The sequence below is a fragment of the Pleuronectes platessa genome, chromosome 3, assembly GCF_947347685.1.
Source record: "Pleuronectes platessa chromosome 3, fPlePla1.1, whole genome shotgun sequence".
Classification (NCBI taxonomy): Eukaryota; Metazoa; Chordata; class Actinopteri; order Pleuronectiformes; family Pleuronectidae; genus Pleuronectes; species Pleuronectes platessa.
Genome location: NC_070628.1, coordinates 5,081,245 through 5,108,744, shown reverse-complemented (window position 1 = coordinate 5,108,744; position 27,500 = coordinate 5,081,245). Strand labels below are relative to the sequence as shown.

The following is a 27,500-nucleotide window of genomic DNA, read 5'->3' as shown; positions in this document are numbered from 1 at the left end:
GGAGTTTGAGCTTCTCTGCGTCTACAAGAGGATCACATGACTTCTCCAGGCGACTCAGCCAACTCTCGAGTATCTGTTGCCACATGCAGCAGCAGCTAAAGTTTCTCATTCCTGCTCGGCTACTCATCCACCTCTCATCGGCGTCCTCGTCCTCCTGGTGTATTTCACTTCTTCATTCGCTCCCTGTTCCTCTTTTCTCCATTCAATCTTAAACATCTCTCCTCCAGGTAGAGCTGCAGAACCGACTCTGCCGTGGCTCTACTCTCACATTCCCCGAATATTTCTCTAAGCTTTGTTTCTCTCACTTTGTATATTTGAAGTCACCGGAGAAGGAAGAAGATGCGAGTGCAGAAAGGCTGCAATGGCTTATCTTTTCACGTTGGGTCTTTTCTCATCCTCTCACCTGATGAGTTCAGGGGCCTGTAGTTCTCCTGCATGTGGTTTCACTGACCTCTCCTCCCGGGTTCAGGTTTGGTTTCTGTCACGCCCCGGACTGGATCTCAAAGTTAAAACACTATGCAAAACCACAGAGGCCTCGATTTGAAAGTCAAAAGAGACGAGGGACGAGGGGGGGAAAGATAAAGACAGGTTGAGCAGAGCGGCAGCTGGATTTATCAGCCGGCCTCGAGGCCACAGGAGACAGTTTAGGATACAGTGTAAATACCAGTGTCTGCACAGTATTATTAGACGTGTGCGTTTGTCAAGGATGTGGACGTGAGACGCTCGGGGGTCAAGGCCGGCCTCAAAGTGCAGAGCGGAGATTCTGAACTTCCTCTGTGTCTGTAAGAATCACTTCACTGACAGTGTCTGGATCCGTGTTTCCAACGTGCATCTGGTTCAAACTGGTCCCAACCACAACATCCTCTGCTGCTCTGTTGTAAAAGTACATCCTGCCCAGTGATCCCATTACACAGCGAGTCGTCTTTAACACCTCAGAGACTCGACTACCCTCGTGTCCCTGATTCTTCTGGATGCTTTCTATTTATCTGCACATTTTCTAACGTGGTCGTTTTACGAATAGGATGTGAAATACTTCAGATCTGTTATCATGTGATAATTATTCTTTTCTAAAAACTTCTTATGCAGCAACTTAAAGTAAAAGTAAATTGAGGCAAATGTGTAAATGAGTAAATAAATATTCTATGACCTGTGTAAGAGAGTAAATAAAGACGTAAGTAAAGATTTCAAATAAAGAAGTAAATGTCTCCACTTCCTCCTAAAATACACCCAAATATCCCAGAGAGGATTATTTATTTCAAAGCTTGCATTCATCGTCCCACTCATCCCCTAATTTTCCTGAATTAAAAACTAATAGTACTTCTAATTTACAATAAAAGGTAAGGATAATGTGTGAGAATGAATAAAGCATTTTGAACCAATATAAATATGTTTTTACTCTTCTACAACCAAACCGAGGATGAGTTTTGGTCTTATCCTTTGACTATACACCAAATCATAAAGTGACAGATTTTGTTTGGGGTAAAATGGGAAAATTCTTGATTTGTCCTTATTATGGTCCCCAAACTAAATCTGTAACTTTATGATTTGGAGTATTGGGAGTATTGTATAGTTTAACAAAACCATGTGACTTTATTTACAGTAATTCATATTCACATTCACCCTCCAAAGGTCAGTGCTGGGATGTTTGAACATATAGATTAAAATGAAGCATTTAGACCTGTATTAAGAGTCTTAAAATGAACTTTAATGTGTCTTTGTCTTTATTTATTTGATCTAATCCTGTTAAGAACTTTAACTATTATACAAATGAAGCTATTTTTTGCTGATCATTATTCATCGTTACCAGAAGTATTAACGTCACTATCAAACTTTAGAAATCCAGCATCATCCGAGCTCTTCTCCCTCCCTCTCTGTGCAGATATACATTTTTACAAGGACACATTTTGGGCCAAATGTATGTGGACGTCTTCCACACTGAACTGGATGAACGTTTCTTTATGGACCAGGCTTCCTGCATCGGAGGACCGTCGTGTTGAAACAGGATTCTTCTCCAATCAGCTTCAGTAAAGTTAGAAAAGAACTTTGGAACCACCATGGAAACCAGCCAGTGGTGTCCACATACATTTGGCCAGTGGATAAGAAGCCAAAATGACCTCTCTCTCTCTCTACAGATCCCTCCCTCAGACTATGATCCGTCAGCTGTAAAACTGGATATAAAGATGAACATGACATATTGTCCTGAACGCTCCCTGCTTCTTCCACATCATTTAATAGGACAAAGATGTTCCTTTGATCCTAACATCACAGTTTCTAAGTTTGGTTTTAATTAGTTACTCAATGCTATAAAACCTGGTGACACATCACATTCACAGCCGGGACTCTGGAGTTGTTCATCATAAACAGGATATTCTGGCTTCACTTCCTGATAGCAGGAGGAAGTGGAACGGGATGATCCACGTAAAGCCGCAGCGACGAGGACAAACAAACGACTGAGCACCAGAGTTTAGTTTTTTAAACATTATTTTAATACTTTTCTTTAAAAAAAATGTTTAACTCTGAACAAGATGAATCTATTGACCTCAATGCCTCACTCACCAACATACCGACAGGTTGTCCTGGGTAAAATCAAATCAAAAGGAAAAACAAAATAAACTCAAAACAATCAAATATGAAAAGAGAAAAGAAATGAATGAAACATTAAAAAAAGAAAAAAAGAAAGAAGTGATTATAGATTTGAAAACACTCAGATATCTGGGTCGACCTACAGAAGCCGGGAGGGGGGGGGGGGGGGGGAGAAACCTCGCGTTTCCTGAAAAACACGATGGCACACGACATCCCAAAAAACCATGGACGATAAAAACATTTCAAAAATAAAAACTAAAAGACAAGAGATGACGAACAAGAACCTATCATCAGACTGTAGACGCTGTGAAGGAGATAGTGGAGGACGCGACGGCTAAGAAAGACAAAACAAACACACAAACAAACAAACAAGTAAATGATAAGAAATAATGAAAAGAAAAAGAATTAAAGATGAGTAATGAAACGTTTAAGTGCAGATTTATGGGACAACTACAGAATGATGGGGCCGAGCAGCGATCTCAAGAACCGCGTCTTCAAAGGATTTACAGGCAAACTGCTGCAGGACTGTGGGGGTTTAAAAAGGGAATAAAGGAAAAATTAAATAGCAATAAAAACGTAGCCTTTAATATAAAGTGAAAAGAAGATGCATTTTACATGTAAAAAAAAAAAAAAAATATGTGAATGAACTTTCAGCACTCAATAGATTGGTTTTGGCATAGAGTCGAGAGAGAAAAGAAAAAACTGAAACAGGTGGGAGAGAACGAGACAGACGAAACTATCCTCTCGATAGAATCATAAAAAAGTTTCTTCTTCTTCTTCTTCTTCTTCTTTACAGTAAATTCTACAAAATCAAAACCAGAGCTTCAAGATGAACACAGAGACGAGCTTTGCTCCCCGCAATCCAAATCCCTCCCATGTTCTTCTGCGTTGACTTTTTCATCGTATATAATATATATTCATGTATCTATTTATATATATATGTATAATTTGTGGGGGTGTGATGGATAGTTTACAGGCCAGAGCGCTAAGGCAAAGGACACACTCTGAACAACTTTTTAAAAACGCCACCGTTTCCTCCCTCGTCACCCACTCGCTTATTTTTTTAATTTGTACACAGGCCCGAGCGTCTCCACCTCCTCCTCCTCCACCTCCTCCTCCTCCTCCATCACCTCTTCAATTCATGCCGGAGAGGGAAGCAGTAGCAGGACGTGGAGGGAGGAAGGATGTCTTAGAAAAGTGTGTGACTGTGGCCGGGTAGGGGGGGTGGGGGGGTTGAGGGGGGTTGAGGGGGTGTGTGTTTCATTTCCACCGTGTCCTGAGAAAACAACCGACTCTCAGACGACCGCTCGAACCTGACGACTAACTCGACCACACCGGCCCCCCCGACCCTCCCGGTTAAAAATCTAAAACTTGAAAAAATAAAACAACAGACACGAGATCAGACGAGAGGAGAAAAGAAAACAAGGAACCAGGTGATCAGTCCGTCTTTCGGTCACCTGTTAGTTTAAACCCCCGTTTCTCTCCTGTCACACATTAAGAGAATAAGGGTTTTCTTTCATTTTCACTTAAATTAAATCCATCATCATCATCATCGTCATCATCATCATCATGGCCGTTACTTTATGTTAAAGTCGAGTCGCCTCCTCTTCACTTTGCCGTCCTTGTTTTTCCTTTCTTAAAATGTCAGTGTCTGTCGTCCCCGGAGAACCAACGAGCATAAACACCGGGCCAGACACCAAAACGTATCTGAGGTTGGAGGAAAACTCAGTGGGGGGGGAGGAGGAGGAGGTTCTTCTTCTTTCTGTTTCACCCCCCCACCCCGCTCCTCATTCACATGACACAAGCCAGCTGTTTCAACTACTGAGAGAAAGGGACAGTGACTATTAAGAGTGTGTGTTTGCATTCATATGAGCAGCGACCATGTATATCAGAGCTTCGTGGTGTATATGCATTTTTGAATATTTTCTTTTTTCTCGTGTACGTCTATGGGTCCTTCTCTCACTCCAGACATCCTCAGAACAGGTTCTCTTCAAAAATGGCCATCAGGTCACTCTGGAAGTTGATGTCGATGGTGTCCGCCATCTGAGGACGGGACGAGACAACAAGGAGACAAATTAATACCTGTCCAAAAAAAACAAACAATGTTTGAACAAGTATCTCTTAATGCAGTTTCAGTTTTGCTCTCACCGCCTCTCTCCTGCGCCTCTCCTGCTCACGGCGGCGCGCCATCTCCCTCTGCTGGTCGAGGGCGTTCTGTGCAGCCGAGGAGGTCGGCGTCTGGGGTTGAGGCTGAGTGGGAGGAGCCTGTGGAGAGTTGGTGGGCGGGGTCGAGGCCGGAGGGGTGGGAGCAAGCGGCGACTGCTGCTCCGGGCGGCGGCGAGTGTCTTCTTGGACTCGACGAGCCGGCTCCACGGTGTCCTCGTCTTCACGGCTACAGCAAGAACAAGGGAAATTAATACAAGTAAGGATTTTGTCTTAGTTTCTCTGACATGGCGTCTCCTCCAGACGTCTCTCTCCGTCCTCCTCCCACCTACCGATGCTTCACCTGCCCCTTCCTGGCCTGCTCAGCCTGGGCTTTCAGCTGTCTCTCCCTCTCCTCCTTCTCCCTCGCCACCCGGCGGAACTGCTCGAAGCTGTCGCTGGAGGAGCGCACAGCCGAGGCCGGCGTGGACTGGGACCTCTGAGCCAGGCTGGCCCAGGAACCCATGTTCTTTAACTTCACTTCCTGGGAGAGGAGGAGGAAAAAAGATGGAGCGGTGAGGAAGAGGAAGGTGGAGAAGGAAAAATGTGAGGCTGAATAAAGGAGAGACCAGAGGAGGAGGTCGATTTCAGTCTCCCACACTCATACACACCTGTGTCTTCTTAGGAGCGGTGGGAGTTTTGGGCTCCTGCTTGATTTTGACGTCCGGCTGGGAGCACGGCGGCGCCGGGGAGTCGAGGAGGCGAGAACCAGGGCGAGAACCATCCAGTGGCTTCAGATCTAATCCTCAGAGAAACACCACATGGAGATTAACCACACACCTGCACCTGAACAGTCTCACTAATGCCTCTGAAAAGGGGCTGTCGATGTTGTTTTTAAAGAAAATAAGCGTATTAGCCATGTGTAGTAGTGTGTAGGAGCTGTATTTGACTCTAAATGGGACCATGATTCAGAAAATCCACATCCTGTTGTATTGAAGAAGACTTGAAACTAGAGACTGAGATGTAAAATCCCTGGAGAAATGTTTAGTGAGGTGACAAATCAAGACATTTTCTCATACACTTCTATAGAAAGGGACCCATGGTGCGCCCTCTGCTGGTCAGTCAAGAGAACACAAGGGAGGCAGCTTCTCCACACACGTAACTTCCTCATCGTCACTTTAAGATTCTGTCAAGTTGCTCAATATCTTTTCAGCAAAGTCGCCTTGTTTAACTTTAGACATGATGAAATATAAAGTAAACACAACAATGTCTTTAACTCACTGTGTTTGTTGTCGGGTTTGTGTGAATCCTGACGCACAACAGGACTGAAGGGGGAGGGGGGCAGAGCGGGCGAGTGGGAAGGCTTCTCCTCTTTGACCTCCACCAGGTTGGACCTCGGCTCCTGCTGGACACAAACGTTCATTTACCAAAAAGCTCCTTCATCAACAACAACAAATTAGTCCTTTGTTATTTTTCCTGCATTTTAAAAACGTGCAACTCTTCACTCACGTGTTTCTTGGTCTGTGGCGGCGACTGGTGTCCGGCTGTGTGGAACTGAGGCATCTGAGGAGAGTGCATCATCAGGGGAGGGGGGCTCTCACGCAGGCAACCTAGAGAAACATCCAGGCTCCATTTCATTCAAGGACAAATTTGTCTAAATGTGCCGTGACGTCTGCAAAATGTATTTTTATGACTTTGTACTTTAATGACAAAGTTACAAAGTGCTTTAAAAAAAGGATAAAACAAGTCTAATCTATGTGTGGAGGCCACGTAGGAAGGTTTTCACGGAAAAGCGCAAATGTTACTTCTGAAACAAAGATTTTTATTCTAACATTATGAACCATGTGAGACATAGTTACCCTGTTTCTACTTGAACTGAAGATAAACAAGTACAAAGACATTGGAGTAGTTAAAAAATAAAGATATATATATATATCTTTATTGTATATTTATGAATTTCTTATTCCTGCAGTGCATAGGCAACAAAAGTCTCTATTTCTCTAAACCTTAGCTGTACTAATTCATTTGTTTTTAAGCTGAATTAAATTGAATCAAATATGTATTGTTTACCTCTTGTGGACTAATCTATATTAACAGGTTTTTCATGAGAATAAACAGAATCTGTTGGTGAAGGACAAGACTTTGAGGGTCGGAGGATTCTCTTTCTAGTTTGACCGATCACGTCTGAGCAGGATTTGGTTTGCCCCATATTTATTTATCTTTATTCCCATTCGAATATCTGTTATTGGAATGAGACAAATGTCCTCTGGACCTACAACACCTACACAGGCACTGATTGTGTGGAGAGGGTAATTCATCACTACCAACTTGTGAACCCCTTTTAACAGATTATTCTTTCCTAGCCACATTATAATTCACAAGGAGGTGAAAGTAAGAAAAGTGATGAACAGAATAACATGTTTTTCTTTTCCCCTCAGCTATCAGGTGACCCATCATCTTTGTTTCAGAGCCCTCAGTGTACGAGCTGTTGAGTCTTGATCTCACCTGTTGAGTAAGACTCTGCTTTACTCGGTGGTGACGCCTGCTGCTGGAGCTGCAGCTGCATCTGCTGAACCTTCTGCTGCAGCGTCAGGCTCTTCTGCTGCTGGGACGTCGCTGTGTGCGGGAACGGCTGCTGCATGAGCGGGGGGGCAGAGCCGTGTCTCTGGGCCAGGGCCGGGGCGGACAGCGCCATGGCTTTCATGTGCAACGACGGCATCAGCTGCACGGGCGAGTGCGTGTGCATGGGCTGCGTCTGCGTGGGGGGGGGTCGAGGCTGGAGAGACTGCAGGAAGCTGTGCACCTGGCTGAGGGGCGGGGTTTCGGCCTCGGTGGGTGTCGGCTCTTCGTCGTCCTCCAGCAAGGCGATGGGGGGTTGTGAAGAGAGGGTGCCCAAGATGCCGTGTGACGGGGGGGAGGGGACACGAGGACGGGGGACCGGCTGGGGAAGCGTCAGGGGGAGCGAAGGCTGAAGCTGGGGTGAGGGGGACGGGGGCAGGGAGGGGAGCGAGGCCGGGGGGGGCTGCGGCGGCCTGGGGGGAAGCGGTGCCGCCCGGTTGCTCGGTCTTGATGGTTGCTGGGGCAGAGCATTGTGGAGCGCTACAAAGCAGGAAGGGAACAGAGGGATGGGAAAAGTTCAGAAAAACAACATTCCAGTTTAAAGAGACACTCACTAAAGGTTACCCCCCCCCCCCCCCAAAACACCACTGACGATGTAAACTACATCTTAGAGGTTTAACTGCTGAGGGTAAATACATTAAATCATAAATAAAAGCTGTGAATAGGATCAGACTTTGGTGTTAATACGATGAAAATCATATTTTATCATCCAGAAATGTCAAATATTGTTTGAGTTCAAACCGGTTTGTTGCTCAGTCGATAGAGATTAGCTGCAGATAAGAACAATCTAAAAATACAGATAAACTTTACATTACATTGACATAAAAATTATATTTTAGATTATATTTGGTTCTAGTGAGATTTATTTATTCAATCTTCGATAAAGAACAAACGCTTTGTCGCTAAATTGAAATACTAGCAACTTTATTCATTAAATATGTATCATAATAATTAGAGAAGTATCACTGAAGTACCTGGCGAGGGGATGATGGGATGTTGGTTGAGGAACGGGTGCGTCCCAGTGGCCATCTGGCTACTGGGTGTGTTTGTGTTGAGGAGGCCGGTGGTTACTGGGACACCAGCAGCAGCGATGGTTGGAATCGGCTCCGTGTTCAACTGCGTCAGGTGAGGGTTCATGAAGTGAGCCAGGGGATCAAATCCTGAGGCCAGCAGCTGGGAGGTGTTCAGAGATGGGACGGGGACGGGGACGGGGACAGGGACGGGGACGGGGGGAGGGGGGGCAAACGGTAGCTTGGGCTGGACGACTTGAGGCTGAGGCTGCAGCTGAGGAGGGACAGGGACGACTCCGCTGCTGAGGGACTGGTGATGTGGTCGCTTGATGTCTTTGTTAGTCGAGGTCTTCTTCTGCTGTGTGGGAACCAGCCCTGGTGGAATGAGAATATATGAAATGAGTAGGAGATCCACGGGGAAGCAGATCACATGAGGAGCCATTTAATGTTGCGTGTGCACGTTACCATTCTCAGAGTCTTCACTGTCAGAGGAGTCGCTGCTGCCTGAGGATGAAGATCCCGTCTTCATCTTAGTCACATTTGTTGTTTCCAGAGGTTTGTCTACTGCAACACAACCACAACATTCAGAAATGATTTAACCGGCCGTTTCTATTTCACTTCTGACTGACATTCAGCTGGTGTGAAGACAAAATCACTGGAAAACATATTAAGGAAACATACAGAACCCCTGAAGTCCCAAAAGATGATATTTATTTAATGTTGTGGCACAAGATATATATTATAAGAAGAGGTTTGTGTTTGATTCACTCAGATACAAACAGCAGATCTGTACTGTAGATGGAGAAAACTCAGCTAATCAAGTTTTATCTTCACTTGGGAAAGTCACACAATGAAGTTCTTGTCGCTGTGAAATAAAAATATCTTTAAAAAAAAGGTATAAACGCAACTAAGTGTATATATAACTTAATTATCTTGCGCACACAAGATTGTAACTTGTGTGCACAAAGATAAAAAATATATATTTTGGGACTTCAGGGGCTCAGCAGAAACGTGCTCTGATTTAAGTTTAGCCTGTTCTTTTAGACAGGTTCCAACACCATTTTGCCATCCTTGCCATACTGTTGACAGTTTAGCTAGTTCTGCCTAACCCTACATTAGTTAAATATTTTACCACACTTAAAATGAGCGGTAGAGTGAGACCTTCATGTGAGAAGCGCTTTGACTCGACTGAGAACTGTAGGAATCGTAAAGCTTCAGTTGAACCGAGCACTGAGTCAGAGCAGCAGCCCACCTGATGTCCTCTTCTTCCTCTTGAGGCAGCTGGACACGTATTTCTCCAGCTCGCGCAGCGTGGAAGGCTTCAGCGTCTCGAAGTCGATCTCGATCTCGTCCGGGTTGGAGTTCTTCAGCGAGGGCTCTCGTGTTTGGATGATGTGCACGACGCGGCCCAGTTTGTCGCCGGGCAGTTTGTTGATGTCAAGGCTCAGCTGACGCTTCTCCTCGTACGACATAGGCCTGCCCCTTTCAGTGGACACGCCCCCAAATACATCTGCAGAGGACGACCCCATCGTTAAAGACGTAAAGACTTTCACAAACAGAAAACCCTGCTCACCAGTTACACACGCACCTATTTCATCCTCTGCTTCGAGAGAGGCCGAGGGGACGAGAGGGGTCGGCCCCGGCTGGGGGGGGGCAGTCGGCCGGCTGTTCTTTACTCCTTCTTTCTTCCTGTGATGGACGGATGATCTGATTAGCTCCAGTTAACGCAGCTACGACAACATCACCGAGATAAAGTCTGTCAAACCTACCCCGGCTTTTTCCTTTCCTTCTTCACAGGGAGCGGCTCCTTGATGCTCTTGCTCTTCTTGGCCGTCTGAAGCATCACAGGCGGAGGGGCCTCCACTGTTTCCTCTGCTCCCATCTTCTTCTTGTGCTTCTCTTTCTTCTTCTCTTTCTTCTCCCTCTCTTTCTTCTTGGGCTTGATGGTCTGCGGCTGAGAGAGTGCTGCGAGTTGTTCGTGGACAGCTTTAAGCTGGAGGAAACGGGAAACACACAACAATGATCTTAGAGAGGCGAAAACAAAGTGGCCTGCGCATTTGTTTCTCCGTGTTTCAGCAATTACCCACATTCGGTAAAGCTGTTCTGCGTGGCCCACCCACCTGTTGTGTCTCATTAGCCTCCCTCCCCCTTCATTTTCCATCCTCTAACCTGTTCCTGTAACTCAGCCAATCGATGTTGCCTTTCGTTGTCCGGGCCTCCTCCCGAGGACTCCGATTCGGAGGAGGTGGAGCTCTCGCCCGCCGAGACAGCAGAAGGAGGCGGGGCTTGTCGAGTGGAGGGGGCAGGGTGGAGGGCCGACGACGGGGTGGGAACAGGGGGGGGCTCCTCGGGCTCATCGGGCATTTTAGCGAAACGCATCTCGAACACGTCCTGTCGGGAGAAACAGAGGAAACTGTGACCTGGAGAAAAACCTTCTGAAAACCATTTAACATAAATAATATTTAACCTGTTGACCTTATCAACGAGGCCCGGGACCCCCAACTGACTCTGACTTTTATTCCACCCCCACACCTCAAGGATGTGTTAAATTAACACATTATATTATATTATACTGCATTACATCTGACACTGTTCACTGTCTTGCATCTTGCATTTCACTTTTTACTTCACTTTTTATATCTTTTATCTATTATATATATCTTATTTAGATATGTTTATGTCTAAATACATGTTACTTTGTATAAATATTAGAAAAAGGGAGTAAATAAGAAGTAAATATTTATTGTTTATTTTTATTGCTTTCTTATGTGTGTTGTATTTATTGTGTTTCTATGTTCATTGTCTGCACCAATAACCAGAGCAAAACCTACTTGGCAATAAATACTTTCTGATTCTGATTCACATGTAATTAAATGGCTGTAACTGCTGTATAATAAGTAACATGATCAAATCTGCTCATTACTCAAACATGCTTCGATGAAACTTTGAACTGTTCTTGTATTGTTAAAAATCTAATAGTATACATGTATGTATATATTAATACATACTGTTAATATTTTCTTCTGCTGCACTTTGTATCCCATCCAGCGTTTCATGGACGTCCACATACTTTTGGTCATATGGTGCTCATGGTGTTGTAAGATGTGCTCACCCACCTGTAGTTTGCGTGCCATGGAGACCACGTCATGGTCTGGAGGATTGTACTTGTAACAGTTGGAGAACATCAGCCGGACTTCAGTTGCAAACTCCTGAGCGTCTCTGTACTGTTTGTTGTCCAGCTTTTTCTGAGGGAGACAAACAAAACTGTCTTCATTAGTTTGTTCATCAGAATAACAACAAGGATCTCATATTCTCGCTTCCCTGGCCAATTATAAATCAAGGCAGCAATGTACTGTCTCTCCCTGTGATTAAGTTAATAACAGTCATTGCATGCTGATCCTCAATCTGAATAAAATCACCTTGACGGTGCTGAGATCCATGGGGTGCTTGATGATGTCGTGGTAGTCGTGGAGGCCGAGACTTTTAGCGTCGACCGGCTTGTAGAAGGGCCAGGCGTACGCCGCGTGCTTCTTGGAGAGCATCTCTCTGACGAGGCGCGCACAGGAACGCAGCTGCTCCTGACGACTCAGCGTCGCCATCCCCCCCGTCTCCAAACCAGCGACCAGGTGATGCTGGGAGTCCGGCTGCGACGCGTCTCTCTTCGGCTGCTTCAACGGACGAATGCTGTCCCGACGTGGCCGCGCCTCGGCGGAGACGGGAGATGATTCACTGAGCTGGTCGTTGGCGGTGGGCGTGGTGGTGTCTGCTTTCCTCTTCTGACTCTTTCTTTGCTGTTGGCGCAGCAGAGGTCAGAGGTTGGAAAAAATGACGCAAGAATGAGCCTGTGTGTTTCAAGAGTGAGTTCTCCATTTCCTTACCTTGATAAGGGCGGGGGGACTCTGAAGCATCGGGACGGGCAGGAGGCCTGGGTGTGCTGGGGCTGAAGGGGGAACAAAGGTCAGGCCTTGGGCCAGGACATCTGAGGTTGAGAGGGGGAACTGGTTGACCTGATGGGTGTGGGAGGTGGGTGTAGGAGGCACACGTGGGGGAGGCTGAGGCTGCAGTAGAGCTTGCATCGAGGGTTGGAAAGAGGGCTGGACCATGGGCTGGAACATGGGCTGGAACATGGAGTGGACTCCAGGCTGGACCAGGGGCTGTGTTAGAGGCTGGGCCAGGGCTAATGTGGGAGGGCCTTGAGGGGTGGGTGCAGGACGGGTGTGTGGGGTGGTGGGCGGGGATGAAAAGCCTCGTGTGTGAGGGGTGGAGGAGGGGGACGAAGAGTCTTGGCCTGAATCTGACTTTGTGATTATAGCTGGAAAAAAAAAGAAAAAGAAAGCAAGATGATTAATCCAAACCAACCAGCTGGCCCCAGACCTGGTTAGGACAGGTAATGAAACGTTCAAGAACAGTACAGGACATGTCACACAAGCATCAATCAGGCTAAACGTAATTCAACAATACAAATTCCAAACTAGGTGGGGTTTACGAGAAACAAGTACAGACAATAAGTTCTGAACACAGACGCTTGGCTGGTTAGACTAGTTTACCAGTCACAGCACAGTAAGAATACACACAACCACAATCGAGTAGAATAACCACAGGTTGCCTGCACCACCAACCAACACAGACACAGTCTACATTAAGTTTGTTCTCCAGACACATGAGAATTAATCTCTGAGTCAAAATTTGAAGAAAACCCCAAAAGGCAGACTTGAGATATCGTGTTCAATGAGGCCACCCAGACTTTAACCTTTGACCTCCCAAATCCAATCAGTTATCACTATTTATGCCGACTTTGAAAGAATTCCCATTTCTACCAGGAAAGGCTGTTGTTCCAAAACAAACTGTATCAATATTTTTAATATCTCTCTAACTCATACCTGACTCCCGTCGGAACCCCCGCCGTCCCTTGGTGACCAAAGCGATCTCCTTCTCCTCCTGCGGCATCTCTGTGATCTTCTGGAGAAAGTACTTTTCCAAGGCCTCGGCCATTAGGACGATATCATCCCCCGGCTAGACAAACAAAGACAAACCTTAACATCTCTCTTCTCTTTGAGTTATCACGTAAGTTTGGTTAGGACTCTGCCTTGATGGAATCAGAACTACAGGTTGTTGGGATTCATGTCACCGGACGCCATCGTGTCGCTGACCTTGTTGTAGATGTAGCAGTTGGTGAACATCGTGTTGAAGTCTTGGATACACTCCTGGGCGTTCCAGTAGTAGTTGCTCTCCAGGCGTTTCTTTATTGTGCCCATGTCCATAGGAATCTTGATGATCTTGTAGTAGTCCTTGAAGAGAGCAGGCGAGGAATAGATGCTTGATGAAATGATAAACTCAGACTAATTTGTCCCACCAGTTTCATAATCAACCACTGCTCATAATTTCATAAAAGGTCTATAACTAAGTGTTCTGCCCCAAATCTCCTCCAGTCTGAGCTCAGCTTTTGTTGCAGTGTTTTTTTTTATGTGAGGAAATAAGTATTGCAAGTACTTATTTCTTCTTTTTGGCAAAAGGAATAACGGACGAGTAGTTATTTTTTCAAATCAAGCGAAGAAGTAGAGTCCGGAAAAAACCGAGGCAGAAAAACAGGATATTCTGCTGCACCGACAATCACCTGCACTGCAGTGTAATTTGCATTTTACATGAATTCACAATTTCAGTTGTGTATTTTGTACTCACAGGTAAATTGAGTTTGATGGCGTCTACGGGAGCTTGGAAGGGCCATGCAAAGTGGTGCTTCCATACCGCCTTAAACACCACTTTGAGCAGGTACTGAAAAAGAGCAAAGTCATAAAATCAATTCAACTCAGATCTGTCAGCCGCGGAGACTGAAAGAACACCGGGGAAAGATTTCATGTATTGAAAGACAGAGAAATCTCCCTCTACCTCCAGCTGGTTGGTCTTTCGTTTGGGTCTGGAGGGGTCCCACGTGTCGGGTGCTGGGGCGTTGAAGGCGAGGGGTGGGGGGGCAGAGGGGGGGTTCTGGCTGTTGCCTGCCTGCAGTCCGTCTCCCATCGCGGCGGTGGGTCGCAGTGGCTGAGCAGACAGTGGAGGCAGTCGGGACCTGGCAGGGGCAGGTGGGACTGGGGGGACCCCCCTCAGGCCATTCCACTCCTCACTCGACTCTCTGGAAGGATGAGAAACCAAACTCGTTATCACCGCTGCCACTCCTGCTCCTTTTAGTGAAACCTGCTCTGACTCAACTTCATCAGGCCGTGAAACCACATTCAGTATTGCTCCACACGTCAAAGATAAAGCCAGCCCATTACACTGTTTCATCTGTAGAAGAAAACCTGAATGTTAACATTGACATTTTCTTTTTTGTTCAAACTGCTTGGATGTTAGATAAAGTTATGTCTAATAATCAAATTAAGAACTGACCCACCCACCCCCGTCAACTTTCACCACAAATGGAATAAACACTTAATGTCACATCGAATAAAAATCTGGCAGTTTCCTTCCCCCTCTTGGATCTGTTACTTGCCTGTTATTGTAATTCATAGAGAAATTAAGGTATGATGATGTGGACTGGAGCAAGAGAATAAGATGATTGGGTGACAAATATCTTTCTTATACACAAACATCCAGCAGTTACAGATAAAAAATCTAAAAGAGGACACTCGCTATGAGCTGTTAAAAACACCAACTTGAAAGAAGCTAAACTTACAACGTGAAGAGAAACAACAGTTGTTTGTTTTCTCCAGATAATGCGTTTCTCTAAAGATTAATGTCTCTTTATGTACGATGGAGTCCGTGGTTGTAAAGTGAAGAGAACACAAACTTTCAACGTTTCCTTTCTGAAGTTCTTAAATCAGGTTTAACATGAAGCCTGTCGTTTTGCAGGGACTCACATGTTTGTAGCCGTGCCGCTGTGGTCTAATCCGATTGGGTGATCATAACTCAGTTGGTGAGGGGGGGGGGGGGGCGATTTCCTGAGGCGACACCTGAAGTCCGTCAGAGGCGGCGCGCTGTCGAGGCAAGGAAACCGCAACACGCTGGTAGAGGGCTGAGTGTCACACCTGTGAGAGAGGGAGAACATTATGTCTGTGGTTTATAATGATGTTTAAAAACAAGAAGTGTGTCTCAGTGTCCACACCAGCATCTTAGCTCAGTATCTGTAGTAATCTCAGTCCATGCTAACAAACCTGAAAACAACCATCACATGACTGGTTACATAAACTGATGGTCTACTGTGCACTTTGCTGCTTAGTTGTACAAAAGACTGAAAACAAGAAATTAAGAGAGTTGCGATTCCTTTTCTTGGAATGATGATGAAGAGGGAACTGTTAGTGGCAATGTCTGTGAGCACGGCTTTGCTGGTATCAGAGCCATGACTGACAAAACCCAGTCAGTAAGACAACATGAGAGCCAGAGTAATTTCCAAACGCCTCTGTAGTGGGGACAGCAAACGTGGAAACAGTTTTCAAAAGCAGAATGTGGCCTAAAACTGAGGTAAAGATAAAGTCACATGGATGTTTTTAAACCAACATTAAAACCCATTAGCAGATAAAAGGTTAATGGTTCTGTGCAGTGAGCAGCCGAGACCAGTGCCCAGGAGAAAGTGGTATTTAGAGACGACAGGAATGGGACCGATAAATCACCTGCACCTCTACTCATCTGTGGCTGTAGCTGTTTTCACTCTTGTACAAGTGTTCAAAACTGATCTGCCACCAGCCAGTTAAGAGTCAATTAAAAGAGCCTCTCGTGAATATTTCATGAGGAAAACAACTCAATCTAATCTGGATGTGCCCAAATGAACTGAGACTCACACAGACACACAACAGGTGCTTGACGTGTTCCTTCTCGTCTTGTGTTAGTCAAGGTCTCTGAGCTGTTGCAACCCTTCGCTTATCTTTCTGTCTGAAGTTTCAGCTCGTTGGTGCTTTGCCACCATGACACTTATGAATGTGTTTTTTTTTTTTTTTATTCTGTTGCTATTCTTTTTTTAGCTATTCTGCTGTCGGTTACAAACCAGGTATAGAATTACCAAATGTTCTCCTCGGTACAAAGAGCAGTTTGTCAGGCAAACATCATCCTGAGTCTTCTAATGCTTCTTCTATTACTCTTTGTGTGGAAGCTTTTCCTCATACTCAAGTATAATTAGTTGTTTTATTGTGTTGTGTTGTGTATTCCATTTTATCTTGTTTGACTGTTAGCCAAGCGATCTGACAAGAGTGATGAGATTTCCAGGATTTATTGGATGTAAAAGACCAAACCCTGACCTCGGACCTTGACAGTTTCTAGATTACTGTTTATCGAGCAGGTCGCACTGCTCAAAGGTTTTTACGGGAATTTCACAAAGACGATGACAGATTTTTTTTCAGTCTGTGTAGAACTTTTATCCACTGATGAGGTCAGCTCCACTTCATCGCCAAATGACCTAAATATTGATCTTAAAAGATTAAATGAACTATGCAAACTTATGTATATTAAAAAATATAAACAAAAAGGTGGTAAATACTGTGATAAAAAACTGCCTTCTGCTATACACTAAAGTATTAAAAAGTTATGAAGTTAAATAGTTTAATCAATTTGTCGATGCGCATGCTTTTGTATACTTTGTAGTACGAGCAGTTTACAGAACGATGCATTTGATTTATGAAGAGAATGTTTATTTTCTTAATGCAAGGTCTATATATTTGGTTGTGTTTTCCTTTTATTTGTAGTTTAAAAAATTAAAGTTTAATACGCTTCATGGTTAAACTGCCTCAATTCGATTTCTATATCTAAAGGATTTGATAACGACTTCTCTGGAATCATTGGCAATTGTTTTTAAACCTATATAAGGACTGGGCAATAAGACAATATCAATAATTATCCCAATATAATTTGCGTTAATAACAATATAACAAAGATTAAGTATATAATGATATAATGCTTATGAGTAAAAAGTTTTGCAGTTTGGTAAGTGTTTGTTATTAAGCAAAGTTTAAAACCGAAATAATAAGACATTTACCATGATAGTAAACGTTATCAGCTGATATGAAGGTTTTCACCTCAATATAATTTTGGGCCATATAGTCCAGCCCTGATATACGTCGACTAATATATCAGAATATGAATTTGTTTTTTCCCCCTGATATAATTGTCATAGGCCTAATAAATCCATATCTGTCAACAAACTTCCAGACATTAATTGATGCTACAACAAAACAAAGCATGTATCTTAAGGGGAATATGAACAGGAGCAGAGTTATTAATGCAGTGTCCAATATAATAAGATAGTCATTGATTAGTCCCACAATGGGGGAAATCTGCTATATTATGGCAGCAAGAGTCAAAAATAGGCATCAGTGAGTAATATGTAGCATGCAACACTTAAATGAAAGGAATATAGAAAGATACGGATGGAATAAAAACGAATGTAAACACAAGAGAACCATGTGCAGAGTGAGACTATGCACAGTGAGTGGATTGCACATGAAATAATGCTGTTGCCAATTTAAAAAACTGTGGTGAAACTGCCACTTGTACGTGATAACATCAGATGTGAGTGACCAGCAGGAGGAGATGAGAGAAGGAAATCAGACCAGAGATCAGCTCCCCGGTCTTATCACCAACTCCTGCACAGTAAACACACGTCAGCTGATCGACAGAGTCGAGGACGACGCTCTGGTGAAGTCATTTCATCCTCAATCTGCTTATTGAACCACATTCAATCAGCCATTTTGCTCCTGTCACAGTCTGAGCGGAGCTACGAAGCCGGCGTAACTGAGCGTGGTGAATACCGCTACGTATCTTACGGAGGGTTCGTGCGCAGCTGCGGCTAGCAGCGTCTTGCTAACCTTCCTGTCACCGCATCGCCATGTCCACTCGCCCTAAGTGACAGTGACAGCTCCGCACGCACGCGGCCGTTCAGAACACCACCCGCACGGGGTTCACACGCTCCACATGACGCAAAGTCTGTCTGCGCCACCTGCGCGTAGACTACGCTGCCGAAAGGTACGTAACTTATGTCACGAATACGGCCTGCGGGGCTACAAACAAACCGCCTAGCCGCTAACAGGCTAGCGTGAGGGCGACCTGCAGCGAGCGTGCGCGCTGACAGCACGGAGGGTCCCGCTCCAAGAACAAGGGCGAGCGCCGCGAGGGGACCGAGGCGCCCCGGGGCCGTCCGCGGCGAGCCGTGCTAAGTTAAAGGGCTAAAATCCATCTGACTCGTGTGCTCCGACCCGGTGCGAGGCCTGCGCAGAGCGCTCATGCTCCGCTCACCGAGGAAGCTCACTGACAGCGCGCCAAATGCGCCACCGACGGCCGGCGCGGCCGCTCCAGCGCGTCCCGGAGGCTGCGAGCTGTGTTCGAGTGAAGCTCCGGCACCGACCCGGAGGCGCGGGACGCGGGTTTTACCTTCTCCAGGCGGGTGTCAGCCGCGCGGACCTTCCTCGCCCCAGATCCAGAACAAACAGTCGCGTTGACGTCGCTGACGTCAGACGCACGGGGGCAGGGCCGAGCGTCTGTCAGCGCAAATGTCACCCAACCTCGGCGCCGCCCACTCAGCCGCACGCCCCGCCCACCCCACCCACGGGTATGCATCACGCAAGAGACTGAAAGAATTTCATGTTTCAATTAATATTTTAAAAAACTGTTTGGTTTAAAACTATCTAACCTTTTTATTTATTTGATATAAAGAAAAGAAGATAGTTTAGAGCCTTTCAACTTCTTCATATAATGTCAACAGGTCTAAGTCGAAAATAATAATAAGAAAACACATGTGCAAAAATGAACTGCCCTAAAAATATTGTATTTTCCATTTCATTTGAATAATTTTTACTAAATATTTCTTTATATTCACTGCTTCTATATTGTCTCTCCCTTGTCCTTACCAAAATAAAAGGGATTTCCATAATAAACGCATTTGGTAATGATGGTTAAAAAAAGCTGACCATTAACTTTTTTTAATGCCATAGTTACCTTTTAGTTTTCCTGCTTTTTCAAATTGATATATAACAACTAATGCAGTTTTTCTCATTTCAGTTTTCTTCTAGGATTGTATTTACTTATTTTAATTAATAAAATTAAACAATAACCCAACATTTTCATACAACTGTATTAACAAGGCTGACGATTTGTTTGCTCTGAGTTCTATTTAGTTATAACAGAACATATTTATAAAGGTGACAAATATGCACCTCTGCCTCAATCAAATCAAATCAAAGTTTATTAACCCTTATTTATTTTTGAATAACTTTTATGGATAATTCCTTTACCTCAGCGCTTATGAGGCAGTTGACTGAATTTGGTAGATTCATCGTTACCAGACTTCAGTAACATTATGCAACATTATGTACCATATTCATGTTATATTGTTATTTTGTCGGATGTGAGGTCAATTCTGGCCTCTAGAGCTCAACATGTAAATAAAAAAATATATATTCTGAAATGCCTTTCCTCAATGTGGACTCTTTCAACTTTACTTATGCATAATTTGTATTGTTAAATCGGTGCATGTCTGCATGTTGTTTTGTCTTTTAATTACCCTAAGACAAATAGCCTTCCTGGTATTATATTGTTTAACTAGTACTTGGAAGCTGAAATGTAGTGAAAGGTGAAGAGTTTTTTTCTTGAAAGCAAACTGACTTAATAACCTGTTTGTTGACAATCTTACATAGGTGGTCCATCCGGTCACTGGTTTAACTTCTCTTCTTTTGACTTGAGGTAAATGACTCCAAATAAAATCTTAAAACAGTGAAAGTGATTTCTTCAAGTTTATTTTTTATTCAGAGTGACACAACCATTAAAGAGGACGCGACAGAATATCCCATCAACTCTACAAACAGTAGAGCTCACGGTCACATCTCAGTCGCTGCAGGAGGAAAAAACCCACATTGTTCTAGATTTAAGTAAAACTGAGAACAAACATCCATTCATCATGAATACTGATAATAAGCAGAACGCTGTGACATTGTGCCACCTGTGATCAGAAGAAAAAACAAAGTACATCATGTCTCAACTTTACAATACTCATGACAAATTCTAAACAAATGAATCCAAAATTTAGAGGCACAAGAAAAAACTATTAAGAGGAACAGTTAAACATTCTAGGAAATACAATTATTCTTTGTCTTGTTAAAACAAATATAAAGTAACGGTGCAAACCGACGCAGTGTAGATATTGAATATTATTATGAGCATTCATCAGGAAGCCTTGGAGATCCACAGTCTAAGCTAATAAATAGAGGAACACCAACATGAGCCGTTTTCCAGAGATGACCTCCGGGTAAAATCCGTAGAATTGGTTTCGGTGTTGACCCAGAGTTTAATGAGCACATGCACAACACAGCGGGAGGGTCTCTCCATAGATGCGTTTACACCAGCAACAAATCCTCTGCGTTATTCAGGCAGGAGGTGGATCAGCCGGGTGCAGCAGACAGAGGCAGGAAGTGACGCATTAACTCTGCTGCCACCGTCGACAGCTCTTATCACCATAAAACTCTCTTCACACATTCATCGGTGTCTTCTGTGTGAGTCACCGTGTTGTCAACGGGAGATAATGGTTCTCTGTCATCTATGCGTCCATCTATCGGATAAAGTCCACAGAAACTGCGCAGCGTCTCACTGACATTTGTGTTCACAGATTGCACCTCCTCCGGGGGAAACGTGGAGAAACTGTGGAAGGCAGCTTTAGTTAAAGGTGATCTTTTTATCTAAAAACTGCAAAAAAATAAAACTATTTCCCCAAATGTCGAACTGTTCCTTTAACAAAAATAAGTCATTATAGAAAGAACTGGAGGGAACAGGATCAATATGTGTATTTGTTAATAAGCCTGACAATGAAATTAGGAGGCGAGGGTTGAGGGGTCACTGACCGGTCCAGACAGATGTTTTAGGTTGAGAGTTCAAACCCAGGGTTCAAAAGTCATTTGTGATTCTCTTCCTCCTCAACTTCGGCTGCCTCCACTCCTTCATCCTCATCCTCGCCCAGTAAAGCCTCTTCGCCAATCTCGTCGTGCACCACATATCCCTCCTCCCCCTCGTCGTCTTCTCCCACTTCGAAACCATCCTCTTCTTCCTGGTTCTCCTGCTCCCCTTCTTCTCCTCCCATTCCTAGGTCCTCCTCCATCTTTTCTTCCTTTGCTGCTTCAGTTACTGCTTCAGCCTTGACCGCCTCTTTGCCTGCACCTCCCTTTGCCGGCTCCTCCTTCTGAACACCAGCCGTCTGACCATCAGCTGCTGGAGCGTCTGCCTCCTGACTAACGGCTGCTTTACTGTCGGCTGCTTTACTGTCGGCTGCTTTATCATCAGCTGCTTTATCATCAGCTGCCTGCTCATCAGCTGCCTGCTCATCAGCTGCCTGCTCATCAGCTGCCTGCTCATCAGCTGCCTGACTGTCGGCCGTCTGCTCATCAGCTGTCTGCTCATCAGCTGTCTGCTCATCAGCTGTCTGACCATCGGCTGTCTGACCATCGGCTGTCTCACTGGTTAAGTCCAGCTCGGACACGTCCATCGCCATGGAGTCATCTGGATCCTGGTCATCCTGATTACCAGTGAATGGGTTTTCCCCCTGTAGATGACAGAACAGTTCTAAGTATATTTGCTTGTGTAGGAGCCGCTCTACACTCACGATCACATGAGATTCAAATAAGTGACTTCAACAAAATGTTTTGCAGTTTGGCGATATTCAGATTTAAGGTGCTGCTCTAAATTTCAGTCAAAAACATGAGCATGATACCACAAGCTCTTATCCATGTTCCCATATGCAAAGAACAGTACAAAGTGTTTTGAGCAAGACACGGTACATACCTTGAGGTAACTCTCCAGCTTCTTGCCAATTAGTTTGTGGTTCAGGATGCTCCGAGCGACAGACAGGCTGCCCCTCTTAGACTGCTCCATCATCCCCTTGAACAAAAGAAAGGACAGCCCCAGGTCATTCACAGCACGGGATAGGAAACGGTGTAATCATCAACCATCATTAGACCAAGATTGTCTTTGTTGGTTCAGTCTGTACGGGACTGGTGGTAAGGAGCTCTATATAAAATATATGCCTCGTTTATAGACAATCTGTTTTTTCAAGTATTTTTGAAACAGTTCACTGATATAATGATGAAGAAATGTTTTTTTTAAGGTCATGAATTGTACATTTACCTAAGTTTGTGTGTGAAACTGGTGTCGTACCTTGCGGTTGTAGTTGTGGTCCGCAGACTTGACGTGTTTCTGTATCAGGTGCTGCTGCATGGGAATGAAGAGGTCACATGCTGCACAGTGAGCAGCTTCCACCTTCCTCATGAAGTGCTCCATTCCAAGTTCTACAGGGAAGAGACACATTTCAGCAATTAGAAATTACTTTGCCTGTACACACACAGACACACACATGCACACAGGCAGCTGTGACCTACCTCTGGTGAGGTCCTGCTCTTTGTAAACCTGGCAGATGGCAGCGCTGTGGTTCTCTACCTGGCTGATCCTCTGGTCTGTCTTCGTAAACTTGTTCTGCAAATACTCCTACAAAAAACACAAAGTTTTCATTTCCATCAGAAAGAGAAAACACCAGACACCAACTGTAAATACAGTCAATAACAGTTTAAAGCAATTCCCTTTGTGAAATAAATGTAATTTGTCGTTATTCACACACGGAACAAAAATTGGACTTTATGAGGGTATAATTCAAAGACAGCCATGCCCTCTGTTCTAGTGCATTCAGGAAAATGCTAAAACAGAAAGTGTCTAAAAGCTTATTGATAGATTGTGATGAATCTCAGTCTCACCTCTAGGAAGTCTGTTGTGGGCTTGGACAGTTGGCCGGAGAGGAACTTGAAGTGGTCCTTGTGGAAGCGACTGTCAAGATGAGTTTCCATGTCCTCCTTGTAGAAGGAGCGGAACTTGCAAACCGAGCAGGCAAACATCACCCTGAGAAGATTCAGAGGGTTAGGACCTGACGCCAGAATACAGCAGCACAGTGAGAAACACAACTTATTAATAAATCTAAAATAGCCCTGTGTGAGGTTCGTGCTAGTGTCAAAATGAACCATTAAAAAGTCATTGCAAAATATATTTAGAAAAGAATTTCAGGTAGATGTTTTACATGTTCAAGAGGTTAAAAGTTAAAATCAGAAAAGGAATAATGGTGTATATACATAGAAACTAGAGTGACGTAGTGACTTGCGAGTGGTTGTCAGGTGTTTTAAATGTTCTCTCTCACCTTTCCAGGAAGCCCCGTCTCTTTCTCATTTTGGGGTGCTTGTCCTGACCTTGTACTGGGCTCTGTTTTCCTTGTGGCTTTTTCTTCTCCTCTTGCTTGGGTGCAGCTAATCAAGAGCACGAGAGCAGAAGTTAGATGAGCAAAGACTAACACAAGACACAAATAGTACAAGACAAGTGAGTGATGTAAAGAGAAACTCACCTTTATCTCCCTCTGCGTCTCCAGCAGGTTTTGTCGCCTGTAAGACAGGAACCTACATTTAGATTAAGGACAAATAAATCTTTATTTTTTGTGCTTGGAATACGAATAATGAGGTTTGAATTCTTCTGTCCTGGCTTGATAGCTGTACAACAGTCCAGTTAACGCATCAGAACAAACAATGCGAGTGGAGCTAAAGTTAAAAAATAGATCTGAGATTAGAAATCAAAGAGTTGCTGTGTCTTCTCACCTCAGCTGCAGTCTTTGGTTCACTGGCACTACCATTTTTCTCAGCTGGCTCTATGGACACAGAAGAACAGAACAACAAACGTTACCCACCTAAGTTATGAGGTCGTTTATCACATTCGCCAATGAAGAGATTTTATACAGCTGTCGGTTTGTTTGTTTGTTAGGGAATAATTTGTGGATCTTAACAGAAACACAGCACCTTTAGGGGACTGATCTATACGTATCCAACTTGAGGTTGGGGGCAAGTAAGACAAAGCTTGTGTGGCATTTCGTACCTTGGGTAACCTCTGTCCCTGCACTCTCGGTCTTATTTATCTTGGACTCAGGCTCATCGGCTGGAGTGAGCATCTGTTTTCTCTTTTTCTGGACATCTGGACGTTGTGGCTTCACCTGCTGCTGCTGCTGTTGTTGCTGTTGTTGTTGCTGCTGCTGATGTTGCTGCTGCAGTCAACAAAAAGTTAATTCACATTTTCTAACCACAACAACAAAAAGACAGTACATCCAGAGCTCCTCATCAACACTTCAATGAATTCTACACTTCATGCTGGTCAAAGCCAATTAGCGGTATTGATATGGCTCTTTTTATGGGAGGTTTCCACTTGAATAGCGTTAGCCTTATCTTAAGAAGACCCGGGATTGGGGCAAAAGATACAAAAAAAAAAATCAAAGCTATAAAGTGAAATCAACGACCCAACACATAAACAAGACAAATAATTGGGCAGAGAACAGTCACTTGCATTTCTGACCACATCCAATAAGGGCTGGGGGAAGATTATATGAGCAAGTGAGGTTTAAAATGTGTGTTGGGGGTTATTTGTGGCCTTTTGATGGCACAGCAGGCACTAGCTCTTTAGGCTGACTTGCCAGTTGGTAGAGGGAACACAAACATCAGAAAGGGCTAAACTATTGCCCAGTGTCTGAAGAGGTCTGATTTGGCAAGAGGTACTTACTTTGTTGAGGGGTCTCTTGCGGCCTCGCTGGCGGCCAGCACGTGGGCCCCCTCCAAAGTGCCTCCCAGGAAAGTCGTGAGGCCCTTGAGCGGCACCCTGATAGAAGCCCCCGCTCTCAGGGTACATGCGGTTGGACAGGAGGGATGGGAGCTTGCCTCTACCACCTCCTGGAGAGTGGCCACGGTGGGACTGGCCACCACTGCCACTTCCCCTCCCAACGCCTAATGGAGTGGAATCAGGCCTGAGATTTCCAAAACCTCCGCCAGCTCCTCGACCCCCGGCACTTCCACCCCTTCTGGGGGAACGTCGGCCTGCTCCTCCCCATGCCCATGCTCCACCATCAGAAACTCCTCCCTGGCTACTGGTGAAGGAATCCCTCATATTCTGTCGCATTTTAGCGACTCCATAGGAAGAGGACGGGCTGTCAAAGCCTCCGCCTCCTCCTCCTCCTAGCCCCATTCCCCCTCCGAAGCCAGAGCCTGCTCGCTGACCCAGCAGCAGATTGTCCCCACGGCCACCATCATAGCCATAGCTACTGCCGCCAGATCTGTAGAGATCTCGGGAGGAGGCGAGGGAGGAAGTGCGCGAGTCGAAAGACTCGTACTGGTCAAACCTGCGGGAGGGAGGGAGAGGGTTGATAGAGAGAAGCATAGAGCAAGGGAGGCAGGGAGGACAGTCAGGTTTGGATTTCTCCACCTGCTTTTCCATCTCCTCCATGGTCTCGCTTTCTCCATTTGTCTGGTTTGTATTTCACAAACCACAGTAGATCAGAAATCAATGATCCAAAACAAGTTATTATGCTGCTTGGGGTCTTTGGCGATGTAGTGAATTTATTCTTATTTTTGCTGAGTTTCATCCAACCACATTTTTCTGTTGGAGATCTAACACTATCCTGCAGATTAGGGAAATGCAGTTTTTAACGCAGATTCCTTGTTAAAGGATACACTGACAATCCTTCAACAGACATGAACATGGTCCATGAGAACCAGTGACCCTGACACACAAGAGGTGACTGGACTAGAATGAATAATCAGGAAGGGGATTAAAGTACATCCCGGAGTTTTTTTACCCAGGATTATGGGCATTGTTTAAATTAATATGGCAGGCAAACCTATATTAAACATTTCAGCTTGACAAAATAATATAAGGCACCAGTTAAACTCATCACTTGTGTAACCTAAAGCCAGGACATAGGGTTAGGTCACATGGAGGATGAGAGAAACAAAACGCATGAACAAATAAAGAAATCAGGACAAAAGTAATGTTCAAGAAGAGCAATATAAAGATGGCTTCATGTTCAAGGATGTATGTCTCCAGCAGGGGGCGGCCATGCATTTTCACAACATGTACGGTTTTGATGGATCACAACTGTTCTTACCAGCAATCAGACAAACCACCACACAGCTGCAGTCAGAGCTCCTCAGATGCACTGAACTGCAGCCTGAGGGCAACCCGTGCCCTTTTCATCCCAAACAGAGTGTGAAATGTGAAGACTAAAACAATAACACTATGTGTCCAACCACTATGACTTAATCTTAAGAATACGGGACACACACTAGGACAAGATAACTTGAATTATTCTCTACCGAGAGCTTTATAAGTCTACAGCATCTTTTTTGCATCAATACGAGGTAAGACCTTTATCGAGATGTTTATCCGGATGAAAGTAATAAACCCTTCGGGGTGGGCTTCGTCCAGGCGCAGATTTTTTTTCTGGCCTTGTGTCCGTGCCTGAGCTCTGTACTGAGCAAGCTGCCCTGTTTACAGGTCACATTAACAGCACCCGTCTAGTTATCATTTCCCTTAACTCCGGTGACAACGCTCTCTCTACATGGTTCAGGCAGCAAGTAACATTAGCCCTCAGTTAGCTAGCAGCTACAAATCGAGTCGACACAACAACTGTGTATGTTATTGATTGATTACTCTCAATATCAAATAAACTAGTGGGACATTAGATGCTCTTAATGGCATGCACGTGTGAAAGTGGTGATGTACGGATGAAGACGATGTGGATCAGAACGAGGGTGAAAAGTTTTTACCTGTCACTCCGGGTCCCTTTCAATCCCCCCTCCAACTGAGTGAGCATGTCCAGTCGCTGGTTGATCTTGGCAATGACTGCATCTGCATGTGTGCCTGAAGAGGAGAGCATGGACGCTCCAGATAGACTCCTCTTCATTTGACCGCTACCGCCGCCTCCTCCTCCTCCATAGCCCCCGAGCCCGGACATCGAGTCCTTGTAACCTCCACTGTACATGTCGAAGCCACTCGAACCTGCTGGAATTGAATATAATTATGACAAAGTGACCACTAAAAAATATAACTATTATTCATGATTACAAACTGATGAAAAAGAAGTTATACTGCAAACAAATACAATATCATACTTTCAATAATTATTTATAAAGATAGTTGGCTGAAGACCTGCTCAGACCCAGTCAACATTAAGCACCATATAATGATCCATAATTTTCTTAGATTTGTAAAATTCTTCTTGATATCTGCACGCTTTCCTTCTCTATTTCAGCTTGTCCTGCACACGCTCTCAATAACTAAGCTGTAGTTGGTCTCGGTGGCCATGATGAACCAACCCCTGATGCAGTTGGTTCTTTCTTC

General features: G+C 44.7%; 2 protein-coding genes across 3 annotated transcripts; both read right to left on the bottom strand.

Annotated features, from left to right (window-relative positions):
- Positions 1-2,736: 2,736 nt before the first annotated feature.
- On the bottom strand, positions 2,737-18,779 carry LOC128437047 (bromodomain-containing protein 4). Of its 2 annotated transcripts, XM_053419030.1 has the most exons (22): positions 18,702-18,779; positions 15,206-15,373; positions 14,241-14,481; positions 14,034-14,126; positions 13,505-13,642; positions 13,235-13,367; positions 12,233-12,666; positions 11,774-12,145; positions 11,471-11,599; positions 10,524-10,745; positions 10,124-10,347; positions 9,943-10,043; positions 9,607-9,864; positions 8,820-8,918; positions 8,319-8,729; positions 7,231-7,824; positions 6,235-6,335; positions 6,007-6,127; positions 5,397-5,530; positions 5,079-5,269; positions 4,732-4,975; positions 2,737-4,626 (listed from the first exon to the last, which is right to left on the bottom strand). In XM_053419030.1, exons 3-22 carry the CDS (start codon positions 14,367-14,369, stop codon positions 4,558-4,560), a joined length of 4,197 nt encoding a protein of 1,398 aa, XP_053275005.1. In that variant the 5' UTR covers positions 14,370-14,481; positions 15,206-15,373; positions 18,702-18,779; the 3' UTR covers positions 2,737-4,557. The 2 variants fall into 2 exon arrangements, with proteins under 2 accessions (XP_053275005.1, XP_053275004.1); XM_053419029.1 differs by lacking the exon at positions 18,702-18,779 and having other exon boundaries at positions 5,397-5,524; positions 15,206-15,347.
- A 1,261-nt stretch (positions 18,780-20,040) lies between these two features.
- Positions 20,041-27,178, bottom strand: akap8l (A kinase (PRKA) anchor protein 8-like). The gene is made up of 11 exons (XM_053419679.1): positions 26,927-27,178; positions 24,888-25,500; positions 24,213-24,378; positions 23,939-23,988; positions 23,692-23,743; positions 23,491-23,596; positions 23,057-23,198; positions 22,688-22,793; positions 22,467-22,597; positions 22,095-22,190; positions 20,041-21,855 (listed from the first exon to the last, which is right to left on the bottom strand). The coding sequence occupies exons 1-11, from the start codon at positions 27,139-27,141 to the stop codon at positions 21,211-21,213; spliced, it is 2,322 nt and encodes a 773-aa protein (XP_053275654.1). The 5' UTR covers positions 27,142-27,178; the 3' UTR covers positions 20,041-21,210.
- Between the last annotated feature and the right edge of the window lie 322 nt (positions 27,179-27,500).

Excerpts from the sequence above, each read along its gene's own strand:
- akap8l (XM_053419679.1), bottom strand. The coding sequence starts at position 27,141 with ATGTACAGTGGAGGTTACAAGGACTCGATGTCCGGGCTCGGGGGCTAT. Across the intron at positions 23,989-24,212 it reads AGGGACAGAGGTTACCCAAG|AGCCAGCTGAGAAAAATGGT; the intron begins GTACGAAATGCC and ends CTGTGTCCATAG. Across the intron at positions 22,191-22,466 it reads ACCACAACTACAACCGCAAG|GGGATGATGGAGCAGTCTAA; the intron begins GTACGACACCAG and ends CTTTTGTTCAAG.
- LOC128437047 (XM_053419030.1), bottom strand. The coding sequence starts at position 14,369 with ATGGGAGACGGACTGCAGGCAGGCAACAGCCAGAACCCCCCCTCTGCC. Across the intron at positions 10,348-10,523 it reads TGGCTGAGTTACAGGAACAG|CTTAAAGCTGTCCACGAACA; the intron begins GTTAGAGGATGG and ends CGTTTCCTCCAG. Across the intron at positions 10,044-10,123 it reads AAGGAAAGGAAAAAGCCGGG|GAAGAAAGAAGGAGTAAAGA; the intron begins GTAGGTTTGACA and ends CGTCCATCACAG.